The following is a 17,934-nucleotide window of genomic DNA, read 5'->3' as shown; positions in this document are numbered from 1 at the left end:
TGAAACAGTTCCCTTTCAGTTCATAAATGGGTTTGAATGAATGAATGAATGAAATCTTTATTTGGAACATGTAGACAGTGAAATCAAAACAAAAATCAACCAACAAAAAATAAGTACTAGTATGTAAATGATTGATAAGCAAACAAACAGCAAAAATAATAATAATAATAATAATAATAATAATAATAGTAATAATAAATAAATAAATAAATAAATAGTTATAAGAAGAAGATTAATAAAACAAATGAAATGACATTATACATGCTCGAAAAGGCGTTGGAAGAAGTAAAAACGTATGTACTCCTACCCCTAATTTCTATTCCTTATGATCACTATATAGCAATTATTATTTTGTAAGAATATCAAAATAATAATAACAATAATAATAATAATAATTTAACAATATCACACATCCTTTTTCCTATATACACTAATATGATAATACCCATTTACAACTTGTCCTACCAGATATTAATGAAAAACTAGAAACAAACAAAAGACACATATACATATATAATATAAATACATGTACTATTGTACATTGTCCTATATAGTAATAATATCTTCATATATCCATATTTAAACTAGATTTTATCAGCACATATGTGTCAAAGCCCCCACAATGAAAAAGAACCCCCCCCCCCCCCCCCAAGCCCTTTCCTCTCTGTATTTTGTAAACCTCATTTGTTTGTATTTGTTTTTTAGGTGGCCTGTTGGGTTAGGCATGGCCTGATCTTTCTTATACTGAATAGTGTAAAGTGACATGATCAGGTGACAGAGACAACATGGTCTGTGAAGGTCAACTGATTATCAGTCATGACTCCCAACTTTCTTGCGACTTTGGTAGGAGCCAGAGTGTCCAGGGTGGACGGGATCAGTGCTGTTTAGACCTGAAACAAATATACATGGTTTCATCATGACTGACAACCAGGGTCCAAAACTAGGGCCCAGAACCAGCTGATCCAAAGGCTCCAAAACTAGGGCCCAGAACCAGCTGATCCAAAGGCTCCAAAACTAGGGCCCAGAACCAGCTGATCCAAAGGCTCTAAAACTAGGACCAGAACCAGCTGATCCAAAGGCTCCAAAACTAGGACCAGAACCAGCTGATCCAAAGGGTCTAAAACTAGGGCCCAGAACCAGCTGATCCAAAGGCTCTAAAACTAGGACCAGAACCAGCTGATCCAAAGGGTCTAAAACTAGGGCCCAGAACCAGCTGATCCAAAGGCTCCAAAACTAGGACCCAGAACCAGCTGATCCAAAGGGTCCAAAACTAGGACCCAGAACCAGCTGATCCAAAGGGTCCAAACTAGGGCCCAGAACCAGCTGATCCAAAGGCTCCAAAACTAGGGCCCAGAACCAGCTGATCCAAAGGCTCCAAAACTAGGGCCCAGAACCAGCTGATCCAAAGGCTCCAAAACTAGGGCCCAGAACCAGCTGATCCAAAGGCTCTAAAACTAGGACCAGAACCAGCTGATCCAAAGGGTCTAAAACTAGGGCCCAGAACCAGCTGATCCAAAGGCTCCAAAACTAGGACCCAGAACCAGCTGATCCAAAGGCTCCAAAACTAGGACCAGAACCAGCTGATCCAAAGGGTCTAAAACTAGGGCCCAGAACCAGCTGATCCAAAGGCTCTAAAACTAGGACCAGAACCAGCTGATCCAAAGGGTCTAAAACTAGGGCCCAGAACCAGCTGATCCAAAGGCTCCAAAACTAGGACCCAGAACCAGCTGATCCAAAGGGTCCAAAACTAGGACCCAGAACCAGCTGATCCAAAGGGTCCAAACTAGGGCCCAGAACCAGCTGATCCAAAGGCTCCAAAACTAGGGCCCAGAACCAGCTGATCCAAAGGGTCTAAAACTAGGGCCCAGAACCAGCTGATCCACAGGGTCCAAAACTAGGACCAGAACCAGCTGATCCAAAGGCTCCAAAACTAGGACCCAGAACCAGCTGATCCAAAGGCTCCAAAACTAGGGCCCAGAACCAGCTGATCCAAAGGCTCCAAAACTAGGGCCCAGAACCAGCTGATCCAAAGGCTCCAAAACTAGGGTCCAGAACCAGCTGATCCAAAGGCTCCAAAACTAGGACCAGAACCAGCTGATCCAAAGGGTCCAAAACTAGGACCAGAACCAGGTGATCCAAAGGTCATTTCCAGTGGACCGTGGACTGACCCCAGTGAATATATGCAGGATCTACTGGGACTGAGCAGATTTACTGAGTCTAGTTCAGATCCAGTCCTTTATCCAACACAGATACTACTGCTGTGGACCAGCAGGGCACCACTGCATTCTGGGAAATTAGGAGATTTACACCACCTGGTTTAAATTAACACATTATTCTAATAATATTATGGCTTTATTGTCAGAATATGACGACTTTAATCTCATAAACCAATGATATTTTTGTTAAATTATGAGTTTTTTTATAACAACAACTTTATTCTCATAACATTGAGATTCTTTTTGTATTCGACTTTATTCTCATAAAATTACGGGTTTTATATCAATATTTTATGACTTTATACTCGTAATGACCAGTGTTTTTATTTTCTTATGTGGCTCTAATACTCCGTCATAGCTGAAGACAAAAACCATGAAAGATCTGATCATGAAACCAAGAGCTGCACTAAGAAGGACCATTAGCCAAAACAACAGGTCATTTCAGGTCTGATTGGACCCAAAAATACAGCATCAGTGAATGTTAGCTGACACCAAACAGGATCCACAGATCTAGGTTTGGTTTCCTGGATTTGTGGATCCATCTCCTTCTCTTTTCTTTGTCTTTGGGTGTCTGTAAACGATAGCTCCCACTGCTTTAAGAACCTGAAAATACAATCAACCAACAACAGCTCTGCCCCATTTTGGATTCAATATTGTTCTTCAGTTTAGACAGGATTGAAGCCAACGCTGTCACTCCTCTCCCTCTTTCTGCCACTCAGTGGGCGGAACCGCCGTGACTTCCGCTAGTGCTGACATCACATGCAGACCCTCTATGTGACAGTACAAAGTGTAATCAGTCATGTCATGTGTTTTTCTTGTTTTTCTAGTGTGTCTCCTCTTCACCTCATGTGTACCTGCTGCAGGTCAGTCCAGTATCATGTGTTTGATTTCACTTCACACTGGGTCAAATATTCTAATATAACCTTCTGTGTATGTGATGTTCTGTACCTGATAGGAGCTCAGATCAGACTGGTCGGTCCTGGTTCTACTGGGTGTTCTGGTAGAGTTGAAGTCTTTCATAACAACGCCTGGGGAACAGTCTGTGATGATGAGTGGGACTTAAATGATGCTCAGGTGGTTTGTAGACAGCTGAACTGTGGGACGGCAGTGAGTGCCCCTGGCTCCGCCCTCTTTGGTGAAGGTTCTGAACCAATCTGGCTCGATGATGTGGCCTGTTCAGGAAGTGAGAGTTCTCTGACTGAGTGTCGACACCGAGGATTTGGAACACATAACTGTGGACACGGTGAGGACGCTGGGGTCATATGTTCAGGTGAGAGACTTTGGGTTGAAGTATTTCAAAATATTGTGGAAGTTCCTATTTCCTTAATAATGTCCAAAAAAAAAGATTTTTCAACAGAAGCTCCCCCAACCATTTGGTTGAGAGGGTGACCCTAACCCTAACTGATAGGGCTGATGGGACCTATAGGACCTATAGGGAAGGAACTTTCAACAGAATCTTATGCCGTATTTCCACTATGTGGTATTGGCTCGACTCGACTCATCCTTTTTGTGTTTCCATTACGAAAAAGGACCTGGAATCTGGTACCTGGTACTAGTTTTTTGGTATCACCTCTGCTGAGGTTCCAGGACTGGGGACCAGATACTAAAGGTGACATATAAACACTGCAGACCACTGATTGGTCAGAGTTGTCTCTGTGCCCCGCCCTTTTACAAAAAACAGATGCAGAAGTTTCCAGTAAATCTGTCAGTAGGTGAATCCACATGATGACAGTCTGTAAAACTACACCATGGTTTGTCCAGGAGGTTCAGACGCAAAAATTCAGCACAAGTTTGACGAGACAACACACAACAAGTGAGTTTATCAGCAACTCTGAGCAGACGACATGGAAGTAACGCACCACATCACTATGACGACCAGGTACTGTAAAGTGGGGAGTATCCTGGAATGGAAACGGTCTGGAATAGGACCTGGTACCAGAGTCGAGCTGAGTTGAGCCAGTTCCATGTAGTAGAAACGTGGCATAACACTATATTTGGTCAAAGGGGAAGAAAAGTGCACATCATGTTCTGTTTAATTTAGGCAGTACCTGTTTGTTTTAATCGAAGCCCTTCAGAATGTCTGGTAAACATGTGTTTTCTTTGCTCAGCTTCTCAGGTCAGACTGGTTGGTTCTGGTTCTACTGGGTGTTCTGGTAGAGTTGAAGTCCTCCACAGTGACACCTGGGGAACAGTCTGTGATGATGGGTGGGACTTAAATGATGCTCAGGTGGTTTGTAGACAGCTGAACTGTGGGACGGCAGTGAGTGCCCCAGGCTCCGCCCACTTTGGTCAAGGTTCTGAACCAACCTGGCTCGATGATGTGGCCTGTTCAGGAAACGAGAGTTCTCTGACCGAGTGTCGACACCCAGGATTTGGAACAGAAAACTGTGGACACGGTGAGGACGCTGGGGTCATATGTTCAGGTGAGAGACTTTGGGTTGAAGTATTTTAAAATATTCTGGAAGTTCTTTGTTCTATAGTTTTCAGACTTTTATCTTCTATCATTGTGATTATTGGTGAATGTGTTTGATTGTACTGTGAGTTAAAGGTGTCGTATGTAGGACTGTGGCCCAAACTGGTACTGCAGTCACATTCAAATACTGTACAATGTGGTATCCTCGGCTCCTCCCCCCAGACTAGGGGTTGACAGATCAGCATGAGCGTCTGCTACTAGTGTTTCCACTAATCCTGTCCACCATACCATAATATTCATACAAAAAAATCATCACCAGACTGATTCTACATCAGTCTGATATAGAATAGAACAGGACAAACGTCCTGAACACTCCAATGAAAGTCTGCAAAGGTTCAGGAGATAGAGAAAAGGGAAATGAGCCGCAAGTTTACCTTTTACTTCCACGAAGTACAAGCGGCACAGATTGCTACTGTAAGCCCCCCCCCCCCCGACCACCCCTTGGTCGAACCATGGATGCCAGACTACCGTAACCCCCCCCTTTTCTGATTACACACCACTACATGAAGAGGCCACAGAAAACACTGAACTACAAGGAGCTACTATGGACAGAGACAAGTCCTACACCGGTACCAGGTCTGTTCACCAGGGCCAGGGGAAGAGACTGTAGCCCAGCCCCAGGAGAAGACACTGACAGTCCGGGACTGGGTGCAGAGACCGCCGGTCTGGGACCGGGTGCAGAGAACGCCGGTCTGGGACCGGGTGCAGACGGCGGTCCCGGCTCTCAGTGGTTCTTTGGTGGTCAGTCTAAGTCAGAGCCGGCCTCGGTCTTCTAATTCTTCTCCTCTTTCAGTCGTCTGTTTCTAAATAATCTCCTCCAGATCCTTGTTTTGTTTCTCTCTTTGTCTCTTTGTCGTATTTGGAATAATCCCTTTAGTCCTTTTGGGTTTCTTCAGGTCAGACATTTGTGCTCATAAATGTTCAGCTGCAGCTCAGTGGAACTGCCAACCTGGATGAACAAACACTACTGACTCTGTGATTGACAGACAGGTGATGGGCGGAGCCTCAGTCCAAAACACACAATGACATCATAAACATCATTTCAGGGCTGACACTGAGCTTTTAAATGTGAATATTCTGTCTGGAATACTACTGTCAGTGAGATCAGGATTTAAATGAACAGGATTCCTTCATGTCTGCTGACAGAGACATTTTAGAACAACTGAGAACAGAATTCACACAGACTGCACCTTTAATACTGGAAAAAATGGTGATCTTTAATTTTGGCTATGGTTTGTTTCAATCAAAGCGCTTCAGAATGTTTGGTAAACGTGTGTTTTCTTTGCTCAGCTTCTCAGATCAGACTGGTTGGTTCTGGTTCTAGTTCTGGTTCTGGTCCTGGTTCTACTCGGTGTTCTGGTAGAGTTGAAGTCCTCCACAGTGGTACCTGGGGAACAGTCTGTGATGATGAGTGGGACTTAAATGATGCTCAGGTGGTTTGTAGACAGCTGAACTGTGGGACGGCGCTGAGTGCCCCAGGCTCCGCCCACTTTGGTCAAGGTTCTGAACCAACCTGGCTCGATGATGTGGCCTGTTCAGGAAGTGAGAGTTCTTTAACTGCATGTCGACACCCAGGATTTGGAACAGAAAACTGTGGACACGGTGAGGACGCTGGTGTCATATGTTCAGGTGAGACTTTTCCACTGTTGCCCATAAAGTTGGAATACAGACCTGATCAAAATCTTCAGACCAGTTGAAAAATAGCTAGAATTGACCTTTTGCACATTTGGATCTTAATGAGGTTTTAAGTAGAGCTACAATATACAAAAGCAAGAAGGGGGAGTGAGACAAAAAGCACTTTGAAAAAGTCATTTATTGAAAACAACAAGTAAACTGAAATAGGCTGTTTATCAGCTGATCAAAAGTTTAAGACCATCGCTTAAAAAATTACAAAAAACTCTCCAAACCAGAACAAAAAATGTTCTCAGTAGGACTCAGTAATGAGTAGCTCCACCGTTCTTGTTAATCACTTCAAAAATTCCTTTGGGCATGCTTGGTGCGAGTGTTTCCAGGAGGCTGGTGGGAACATTGCTCCAAGTGGTGAAGATGGCTTCACCAAGGGCATCAACTGTGTGGAACTGATGGCCATTTTTATAAACTTCCCCTGCCATCCATCCCCAAATGTTCTCTGTGGGATTTAAATCAGGGGAACATGCAGGATGGTCCAAAAGAGTGATGTTCTTCTCCCTGAAGAAGTCCTTGGTCAAGCGAGCATTGTGACCTGCAGCGTTGTCCTGTTTTTAAACCCAGCTGTTCCCACACAGACCAGGGCCCTCAGTCATGAGGGACGCCCGCTGCAACATCTGCACGTAACCAGCCGCCGTTTGACCACCCTGCACCACCTGAAGCTCCAGTGTTCCACTGAATGAAAAAGCACCCCAGATCATGATGGACCCCCCTCCACTGTGCCGGGTAGAAAACATCTCAGGTGGGATCTCCTTGTCATGTCAGTAACGTTGGAAGCCATCTGGACCGTCAAGGTTCCATTTTTTCTCATCAGAGAATAAAACTTTTTTCCACCTTTCAGTGTCCCATGTTTGATGCTCCTGGCAAAGTCTAAACGGGCAGTTTTGTGCCGTTGGAGGAGACGAGGTCTTTGAATTGGTTTTTTGTTTTTGAAACCCTTTTCCCGCAGATGCCGTCTGATGGTTACTGCGCTGCAGTTGGTACCAGTAAGGGCCTTCATTTGGGTGGAGGACCGCCCTGTGTGTTGACGGACAGTCAATCGGATCCTCCGGCTCAGCGCAGGTGACATTTTTTTGGGTCTACCACTTGACTTTTTTGTTCCATAATGCTCAGGATCTGTCCAAAAATGTAGAATGATGGTCTTACTGCGTCCAACCTCGGCAGCAATGGCACGCTGCCAGAGGCCTCGCTTATGCAGCTGGACGATCCGACCACGTTCAAGAAGAGAAAGCTTCTGAGCTTTAGCCATCAGGAGGGCATGACCGTGTGAATGCCCGACAGAAAATGAGAATTTGGAGCAGATTTTGGCTTTTATAGCCTGCGGTCTTAAACTTTTGATCAGCTGATAAACAGCCTATTTCAGTTTACTTGTTGTTTTCAATAAATGACTTTTTCAAAGTGCTTTTTGTCTCACTCCCCCTTCTTGCTTTTGTATATTGTAGCTCTACTTAAAACCTCATTAAGATCCAAATGTGCAAAAGGTCAATTCTAGCTATTTTTCAACTGGTCTGAAGATTTTGATAGGGTCTGTATAATACTGTGACCTTTCCTCATGAAATGTTTGTTCCAATGTGGTTGATTCTGAACAGATCAAGTGTAGCTGGGGCCAAGGTTCTAATAGCTTTGAATTTTATTTATTTTATTTAGTTTTGAGTTTCTTTTCTCTAATTCAGTTAGTTCTAATTAGTTTTAGAGCAGGTTTGCTAGTTTTTATTAATTTTTGTTATTTTCTAAATGCTTAGTTTTAGTTTAGTTTTAGTATTAATTTTAGTTTTGTCGTATCTTTTCTCTTCTTCTTCGTCGTATTCAAATAAATCACAGACAGGAACCTGCTCTGAAAACAAATTAAAACTGAATTAGAGAAAAAAAAAGTCAAAACTAAATAAAACTAAGCTATAATAAAAAATCCAAAACTATTAGAACCTTGATTCAAATAAATCCCAGACAGGACTCTGCTGCTTTCTCCCAACTTTAGTCTCCATGTTTCCAGGTAGAGTGGGGACCAGAAGACGACTGGAAAACACAAGTGACGGACCAAAAAGTGTCATATGGCGCTGCTAGCCAAAATTACTAGAGTGAAGTAAATTGATTTCGAATCAATCCGACATTGACAAAGACGAAAACGAAGGGAATTTTATCCATAATTTTTATACATTTTAGTTAGTTTTGTAAACAAACAATACAGTTTCAGTTATCGTTTTTACTTTTATATACAATTGTTATTTATTTCAGTTAACAAAAATGTTTTTTCAATTCTAGTTTTTGTCATTTCGTTAGTTTTCATTAACGATAATAACCTTGGTCTGGGACTCAATATGTGTTCACCGCCTGGTTAAAGATGATTAGTGACTGTAAGAATAGGAACAAGAGGAATGTGTCTGAAAACAAAAGTATTGCAACTTCATAGATGACAGCGTCCAACGGTTAAGACGATGTTTAAACCTTCATTTAATATATGATTCAGTTTATATTTACAGTGGTTTGTCCTTTTTGGTTTAAGGGAGTCTCCCCAAACCCAGCATCTTTGTGAATCCTGCTGGTGAGGTCACCTGGGGTCAAAGCCTCAGCATCACTTGTTCAACTTCAGCAGAGTTTTTGGACAGAGCCTTCAGTCTGATGGTGTCCTCGGGCTCATGTAGAAACCCTCAGACGTCAACTTCCGACTCGGCTACTTTCAACTTCGCAATGGTGACCTTTGACACTGATGGATTGTACCAGTGTCAGTATGAGAAGAACATTTCAAGTCAAACATTCAGGTCTCCCTCAAGTGACCCCATCACACTTCATGTTACCGGTAAGACATACAGAAACACACGTCTCACATTTTGCAGGTTTTTCTCATTTGAAGGTATTATTTTATATATTAAAGTTTCTAGTTTACGATGGCCCAACTTAACAGGTCACCACTTGGCATAGGTGGTAATATTAAATTTGTTAGCTTGAATTGCAATGGTTTAAATAACCCAATCAAACGAAGTAAGGTTTTACACTATTTGCGGCATCTTGATGCACATATAATTTATTTACAGGAAACTCACTTGAGAAATTTAGATAGTCCCAGACTGAAAAGAGGCTGGGTCGGACAAGTATATCTGTCTTCCTTTTCCAGTAGATCAAGAGGCGTTGCTATTCTTTTGCATAAAGCCATTCCCTTTGTCCATGTTAAAACGATCTCAGATCCTACTGGTAGATTTGTTATCGTCATGGGGCATATTTTTGATACAAAAGTCGCTTTAGTTAATGTGTACGCACCCAATTGGGATGATGAATGTTTCTACAGACAGGTTTTTTCAATGCTGCCGGATTTGTCTTCATATAGCTTCATCCTGGGTGGTGACTTTAACTGCTGGATGGATCCTTGCTTAGACCGTTCTTCGACATGTCCAATTGCCCGATCTAAATCTGCCAAAGTAGTTTTATCTTTTATGGAAGAATTCAATATGGTTGATCCTTGGTGTTTTTTTAATCCTGGCATAAAGAAATTTTCTTTTTTTTCACATGTACACCACTCTTTCACCCGCATTGATTTTTTCATGGTGGACAAAAAACTGCTTACATCAATTTCTGATTGTGCATATGACCCAATTGTACTGTCTGATCATGCTGCAGTCTCAATGAATATTTATTTTCAGAGGCTTATTAATACACGGCCACCCTGGCGTCTTCATACACACTTACTACTTGATAAGGATTTTGTTGATTTTGTGTCAAAACAGCTAGACTTTTTCTTTCAGGTTAATAATACGCCTGGTGTGACTGCTTCTGTGTTGTGGGAAACGATGAAAGCGTTTATAAGGGGGGAGATTATTTCTTATAAAGCTCATCAGAAGAAGCTCAGGAAGGACAAATTGATTAAGTTATCTCAGCGCATGGCCGTTTTGGATGCCACTTACGCGACCTCAAAACTTCCAGACACTTATAAGGAGCGAATGTCCTTGCAAGCTGAATATGATCTTGTTATGTCACATTACACTACTGAGCTTCTACTTCAGTCTAGGTCTAAGTTCTACGAGCAGGGAGACAAAACTAGTAAACTACTGGCTCATCAACTGCGTCAGATATCCTCATCCCAGTTAATCCCACAGATTGAAACAGGTTCAGGTATTACATCAGATCCACTGGAGATTAATAAAACTTTTATGGAATTCTATAAATTACTATATTCATCTGACCACTCTCATGTTCCTGCAGATCTGACCTCTTTCTTTGATCATTTAAACATCCCTTCTTTAGATCAGGGTGTGGCTGGGGAACTGGAGCGTCCAATTACTGCAATCGAACTGGAGGCGACAGTTAAATCATTACAAAGTGGTAAGAGCCCTGGTCCAGACGGATTTCCTTCTGAGTTTTATAAAACCTTTTGGAAACAGTTCGCCCCGTACATGTTAGATATGTGTATTGAGGCTTTAGATCGTGGAATCCTTCCTCAATCATTAAATCAGGCTTGCATCTCACTGCTGTTAAAGAAAAATAAAAACCCTTTGTTATGTGGCTCTTATCGCCCTATTAGCTTGCTGAATGCAGATTTCAAGTTGTTGTCAAAGTTGCTTGCTAGACGCTTGGAAGGCATCCTTCCCTCCATCATATCGTCAGACCAGACCGGTTTTATTCGTAACAGGCACTCTTTCTTCAATCTTAGGAGAGTATTTAACGTGGTCTATAATCCTTCTCCAACTGCTCCCTCAGAGGCCTTGATAGCTCTAGATGCTGAAAAGGCGTTCGATAGAGTAGAATGGGATTATTTATTTTTTGTTTTAGAGAAATTTGGATTTGGGGTAAATTTCATTTCCTGGGTTAAATTATTATATGCTTCACCTCAGGCCTCTGTCAGGACAAATAGTACAAATTCTCATTATTTTTGTCTGTACCGCTCTACCAGACAAGGCTGCCCACTAAGCCCTCTCCTGTTTGCCTTAGTCATGGAGCCTTTGTCCACTGCTTTACGATCACATCCGGATCTCTGGGGCATAACTAGATACGGAGTAGAGTTAAAAGTTGCTCTATATGCGGATGATTTGCTGTTACTTTTGTCCGATTCATCACGTTCCATTCCTACAGCACTTTCAGTCTTAGACGAATTTAGCAAGATTTCAGGATATAAACTGAATCTCAGTAAAAGTGAGATATTTCCAGTTAATAAACTAGCTAAAACATGCTCACTTGAAGATCTGCTATTCAAGATCTCAAAGTCTGGCTTTGTCTATCTTGGGGTACATGTGGCTGATTCTATGGTTAATCTCTATAATAAAAATTTTCATAGTTTGCTTGCACAAATTGAACATGATTTTGAGCGATGGTCCATCCTTAATCTCTCTGTTGCAGCTAAGATTAACACGGTCAGAATGAACGTTTTTCCTCGCTTTCTATATTTATTCTAGTGTATACCAATTCCTCTTCCTCTCTCTTTTTTTCGTAAGGTTGATAGTCTTATTTTGGATTTTGTTTGGAATAAAAGGACTCCTAGATTGCGACGTCAGATTTTACAGAGACCCAAGGCTCTGGGAGGCATGGCGTTACCCAACTTGCTCTACTATTATTGGGCAACAAACATCAGAAACTTGAACTATTGGGTTCAATATGAGGACACTGAAGCTCCCCCTTCATGGTTGGTGGTGGAGGCAAATTCTGCTGATCCGGTAGCATTGAAAGCCCCCGGTTTGGGGGGTGGGGGTGGGGTTGTTACAGTGAGTGAAACTCCAGACTCTTTACTAATTCCTCTATTGCCTCATTTCCACTACTTGGAACCGGTTCGACTCTGCTCGTCTCCTGTTGTTGTGCACCTCGTTTCCTTTCCCCTACCTTCAGAAACTTGTATTTGAGGGTTTATGATGTTTGTTGCCCACACCGGAACCAGAACTGGGCCCAGGTGACGGCCTGGTGTTCACTCTGCCGCTAGATTCACAAGTACCGCTGAGTAGAGAATCAAATGAATCACATGTGGACGAATGTTTGAACAGACTGGAGGGATTCCACCTTTAGAAGAAATGGAAGCTCTGACAGAGTTCAACTGGACCTGGTGTGGTCTGTTTGGACCTGGTGTGGTCTGTTTGGACCTGGTGTGGTCTGTTTAGACCTGGTGTGGTCTGTTTGGACCTGGTGTGGTCTGTTTAGACCTGGTGTGGTCTGTTTGGACCTGGTGTGGTCTGTTTAGACCTGGTGTGGTCTGTTTGGACCTGGTGTGGTCTGTTTAGACCTGGTGTGGTCTGTTTGGACCTGGTGTGGTCTGTTTAGACCTGGTGTGGTCTGTTTGGACCTGGTGTGGTCTGTTTAGACCTGGTGTGGTCTGTTTGGACCTGGTGTGGTCTGTTTGGACCTGGTGTGGTCTGTTTAGACCTGGTGTGGTCTGTTTAGTCTGTTTCTGCCTCAACTCCATGTTGTCTATGTTCTGACCAAAACAATGCAGCGTACATGTGATGTCATCGTGCATGCGCAACGAAGGCAGAATCGTTAAGCAGGCAGGCAAACGATTCCAAGGAATCGAGCTACTGGGATCCGGTTCTCAAAAAGAACCAGTTCTCCATTCCCATCCTGAATCACACTCTGAACAAGTGTCATCATGGGACTATCTGGGACTATTCTGTTAAAAAGGCAATTTTTTTTTCTTTTTTTCCTCTTTTTAAATGATTATTTCCTTGAAGAATTGAATTCCAGCAGAAGTCTGCCCAAATACTAAACACATTTGTATTTGATCCCAACAGGATCTAATGTTCTATCACCAAATGTTCAAACTGTGTTCAAACTGAAATTCTGTTTTACACACATTCCAGTTTCAGATCCTGTTCAAATGTTCACATTCTATTAGTTCACAACGAACATCAGAACAGGATTTGAGTTCAAGCCCAACAAAGGAACGAACATTATTGAATAAAGGAGTGTGAGATAATAACAAATAAAATCTAAACAAAAAACAAAAGTGAACCTCCACAATATCTGCATTTGAATAAATACTTAAAAATATCCATACACTACTTTTTAATATCAGTGCAGTATTGTGAAATGAAATATTGTGATATATTACAGAACTAATATTTTCTTACAGCCCTAGTTATTATTCAGCCTGTTGGTAAGTGGGTAATTGACTTAATCTGGGTTTGAACCATGGTGATTACTAAAACTCCAGTTCATTTCTGTGTTTCCTGTTTCTCCAGTGGATCTGCAGCAGCCCACCATCTCTGTGTCGTCTCCTGACGGAGGCCTGCTGTGGGTTCCTGAAGGTGCACAGGTCACCAGAGGTCACAGCTTGGTCATCACCTGTTCTGTCCACACCGTCTACCCTGGAGGACGCTTCATTCTCATCTTCTCCGACTCCAACGTCACCACCTCCGAGGCTGCGGTCAACAACTCCGCCTCCTTTGACTTTTCTGTAGTGGAGTACGAACACCAGGGAAACTACAGCTGTGTGTACGAAGTTACGAGCTCCACACGCACATTCACATCTGCACCAACAGCAGCGCTTTATGTCAGCATCACATGTAAGTACAACAAAGGAAACGCTTATGCTGTCAACACCCAGTCTGGTCCAAGGTTCCAATAGTTTTGGATTTTTCATTCTAGTTTAGTTTTATTTAGTTTAGACTTTTTTTCTCTAATTCAGTTCATTTTAATTTGTTTTTAGAGCAGGTTTGATAGTTTTTATTAGTTTTGATTTTCTTCTAAATGCTTAGTTTTAGTTTTTTGCATATCTTTTATCTTCTGTCGTATTCACATCAAGGTTATTATCATTAACAAAAACTAACGAAATGACAAAAACTAGAATTGTAAAAACCTTTTCATTAACTGAAATAAATAAAAACTAAGTAAAAGTAAAAAACCATAACTAACTGAAACTGTATTGTGTGTTTACAAAACTAACTAAAACGGATAAAAATTATGGATCAAATTCCCTTGGTTTTGGTCTTTGTCAATGTCAGATTGATGTTAAATGGATTTCTTTGTCTCTCAGTTTTCTGTGCTGTCTCCATACGACACTTTTTGCTCCGTCACTTGTGTTCACTTGTGGTTTCCAGTCGTCTTCTGGTCCCCACTCTACCTGGAAACATGGAGACTAAAGCAGCAGAGTCCTGTCTGGGATTGATTTGAATAGGAGCACAGAGAAGAAGAGAAAAGAGACCACTGAACTACAACTGAACTACAACTGAACTACAACTAAACTACAACTGAACTACAACTGAACTACAACTGAACTACAACTGAACTACAACTGAACTACAACTAAACTACAACTAAACTACAACTGAACTACAACTGAACTACAACTGAACTACAACTGAACTACAACTGAACTACAACTGAACTACAACTGAACTACAACTAAACTACAACTGAACTAAAACTAAGCATTTAGAAGAAAATTAAAACTAATAAAAACTATCAAACCTGCTCTAAAAATGAATTAAAACAAACTGAATTAGAGAAAAAAAGTCAAAGCTAAATAAAACTAAACTAGAATGAAAAATCCAAAACTATTTGAACCTTGATTCAAATCAATCCCAGACAGGACTCTGCTGCTTTAGTCTCCATGTTTCCAGGTAGGGTGGGGACCAGAAGACGACTGGAAACCACAAGTGAACACAAGTGACGGAGCAAAAAGTGTCGTATGGAGACAGCACAGAAAACTGAGAGAGACAAAGAAATCCATTTAACATCAATCTGACATTGACAAAGACCAAAACCAAGGGAATTTGATCCAGAATTTTTATACATTTTAGTTAGATTTAAACACACAATACCGTTTCAATTAGTTATCATTTTTACTTTTACTTACAGTTTTTATTTATTTCAGTTAACGAAAATGTTTTTTCAATTGTAGTTTTTGTCATTTCATTAGTTTTCGTTAACGATAATAACCTTGGTCTGGTCACGTTTGGATTAATATTTTAACCCCATCATACAATTGCATTGACATTTATTTCAATTTAATATGTAATTAAATACAGATACTATTCAAAAATGTAACAGCTGGTTTTCACAACCACATGGATTATAGTTAGTGTTAATAAATAGCTGTTGATAGATTACTGTTGGTTAAGTGTAACTAGTTCCATTGTCCACTATGAAGGACGTTGAAGAAATGTTGTATTTTAAAAGGGTTAAATATTATTGAGCTTTTGTAAAAACCAAACCAAACTGAAGTCCAGACTTTGATATTAAAGGAAAAAAACTTTTTTTTTTTTTTTTTAACAACAGAAACATGATATCCGCAAAAAGAAGTCAATGACTCACGGCTCTTGGTTTCTTAAAATGAGGAAGTTGGAATTCACTCCATTTTGAAACAACAGTCATATGATGTGTCGGCCACAATCCCACAGATGGGGCATCAAAAGAATGTCCAGGATTAGCTCTTAAACCAGGGCTCTCAAACTCCTGTTCTGTCAGGTTCCACATTCAGCCTGATTTAATCTGCAATGGACCGAACCAGTCAAATAAGAACTGAAGAACCTAGAAATAATGACAACTGACAATTTATGTCTGTGTTTTAGTGCAAAAAACCCCCATTAAATTATAAAAATACTTACTTCTATAAATTATCCAAACAAAAAGATGTGAATAACCTGAAAAAACGGACATTTCTTCAGATAAATCAGTGTAATTTTCTCAGTCTTCTTCCTCCACTTCTCATTAGTCCATGTGCATTCTGGATCAGATCTCCAAAGACACTAAACACTGAGGAACAGGAAGAAAAGAGTTCAAACTGGACTGAATTTAATACAGACATTTCAGGTTGGACACATTTGTTCAGGTTAGTCACATTTTATTGGTACAGGAGAGTTTGGAAATGGAAAGAGTTTCACAATTTAATGTGATTTTTTGCAATAAATGAAGTTGTCATTATTTACAGACATAATGTAATATTATTTTTCCATCAAACCCAGTAGTAAATCTGCAGTCGTTCTTCTGTGTGGGTTCTTCTGCTGTTCTTATTGGACTGTAGATCAGATTGGTCTGGATGTGGAACCCACACTAAAATGAGTTCCACAGCCTGGACTGTGGAGTTTATACACTTTGTAAATTCATCCCAGGGGTCGGACTGGAACCTTTGGGGGGACACATTTGGGTTCCGGGACACATGTTTGAGACCCCTGGTTTAAAAGGGAAAGCAGGAGTAAAATAGATTCTCTAAATTATGCTTGATGTAGAGGTCTGAGACTCATGTTCCCAATGAGGACAATGAGGACATTGCTGGGTTTTGGGAGGATATGGCAACTGGTTCACAGTAAGAGGGCACTTCCTCAGTTTTAATGTTTAAAATCAGATTTTTAAAAAATGTGTTACGAAAAAAAAAAAATAAATAAAATAAAAATGTGCAAACAGTGACTAAGGCACAATAACTTCTTTTATTTTGGATGAAGTCTCCCCAAAGCGCACCACAGATCCAGCAAGGTCCACCAAGGTCCCACATGTTTCCTGTTTAGTGTCTAAATAAAGTCATCTGCCTGAAGCCTGTACTTATATGAACATGTCGATGCTTGTTTTATTTTTTGGATACAGTATATTATGGTTGTAATTAGGGCTGGGCAAGTTAATGTGTTATTACTGCATTAACACATTCATTAAATAACGCCTACAGTTTTTTTTTTTCTCTCCTGTTAATGCCGTTTTATTCTAACTCCTATTCTTCTGCTTGTGTGTGTGTAGCGATTAAGTGCAGATAGACAACAGGTTTACCAAGAAAAGACGGACGCCCAAAACTTCTGTCCAAATCTGTTCCTGTAGACTCACTGTAAAACTGACACATACAAACTAAATCTGTCTGAGTTCTGTTCACTGCCTTAGTACATTTACATAGCATTATACATTTAAATGAATGGGGAAAAAATTGCTAGCTCAACGCTAACTTGAATGGGAAAATCCATATACACGCTAAGGATTAGCATTTACAGATTAATTTAAGATTTGCAACGTCTTTTTATCCAGCAACAAAGGTTCACATCAGAGATATTTGATACTATTCATTCTGACAACAACTGAACTGAAAATACTCACAGGCAAACGTTTTTGGGGCCATACAAACAGAGTGAAAGAAACGTGTCTGTTAGTTCCTTCTTATGTCTGAACTGACTACGGGAACACCGCAAGGACAAAACATACGTTAGTGACACTTATTCCCACCACTAGAGGGCCCCCTTTGTTTACTTTGAACAACTGAACATCACATGTTCTTTTTCAGTGCGTTGCTCTGGCTCTGTGAACACTCGTTGGTAAACTATGGGGTCACAGGAACAGGGGGATGTTGTTGTTTTTTTTTGGAACAGGGGGATGTGGATCAGGGTTGGTTTGACAGTCAGCGTCATCATGTGTTTCAACCAATGACAGCATTTGGGGTGGGCTTAAGACTCCTGTCAGTCACTCACAACTGGAAATAAACTGGTGTGGACATAAACATGGAGAACAGTACTGGTCTGTTCCATGGACGTTTTCATTTTAATGTCTTCAGATGGTGGGGGTGAGAAGAAGCACTGTAATGTGGGATTATTTTATGTCACCGGAGTACTTCCAGTCTGAAATACCCTTACACGCTGTTGACCCCCCCCCCCCCCCCCCCCCCCCCCCCCCCGTATA

At 41.1% G+C, this 17,934-nt stretch overlaps 1 protein-coding gene across 1 annotated transcript; it reads left to right on the top strand.

Annotated features, from left to right (window-relative positions):
* Positions 1–2,972: 2,972 nt before the first annotated feature.
* On the top strand, positions 2,973–13,909 carry LOC115415527 (deleted in malignant brain tumors 1 protein-like). Its single transcript, XM_030129117.1, has 6 exons — positions 2,973–3,079; positions 3,172–3,486; positions 4,325–4,639; positions 5,980–6,318; positions 8,876–9,169; positions 13,524–13,909. The coding sequence occupies exons 1-6, from the start codon at positions 3,016–3,018 to the stop codon at positions 13,907–13,909; spliced, it is 1,713 nt and encodes a 570-aa protein (XP_029984977.1). The 5' UTR covers positions 2,973–3,015.
* Positions 13,910–17,934: the final 4,025 nt, after the last annotated feature.

This window comes from Sphaeramia orbicularis, chromosome 24, assembly GCF_902148855.1.
Source record: "Sphaeramia orbicularis chromosome 24, fSphaOr1.1, whole genome shotgun sequence".
In the NCBI taxonomy this organism is placed as follows: Eukaryota; Metazoa; Chordata; class Actinopteri; order Kurtiformes; family Apogonidae; genus Sphaeramia; species Sphaeramia orbicularis.
This window is presented reverse-complemented; position numbering and strand designations above follow the sequence as displayed.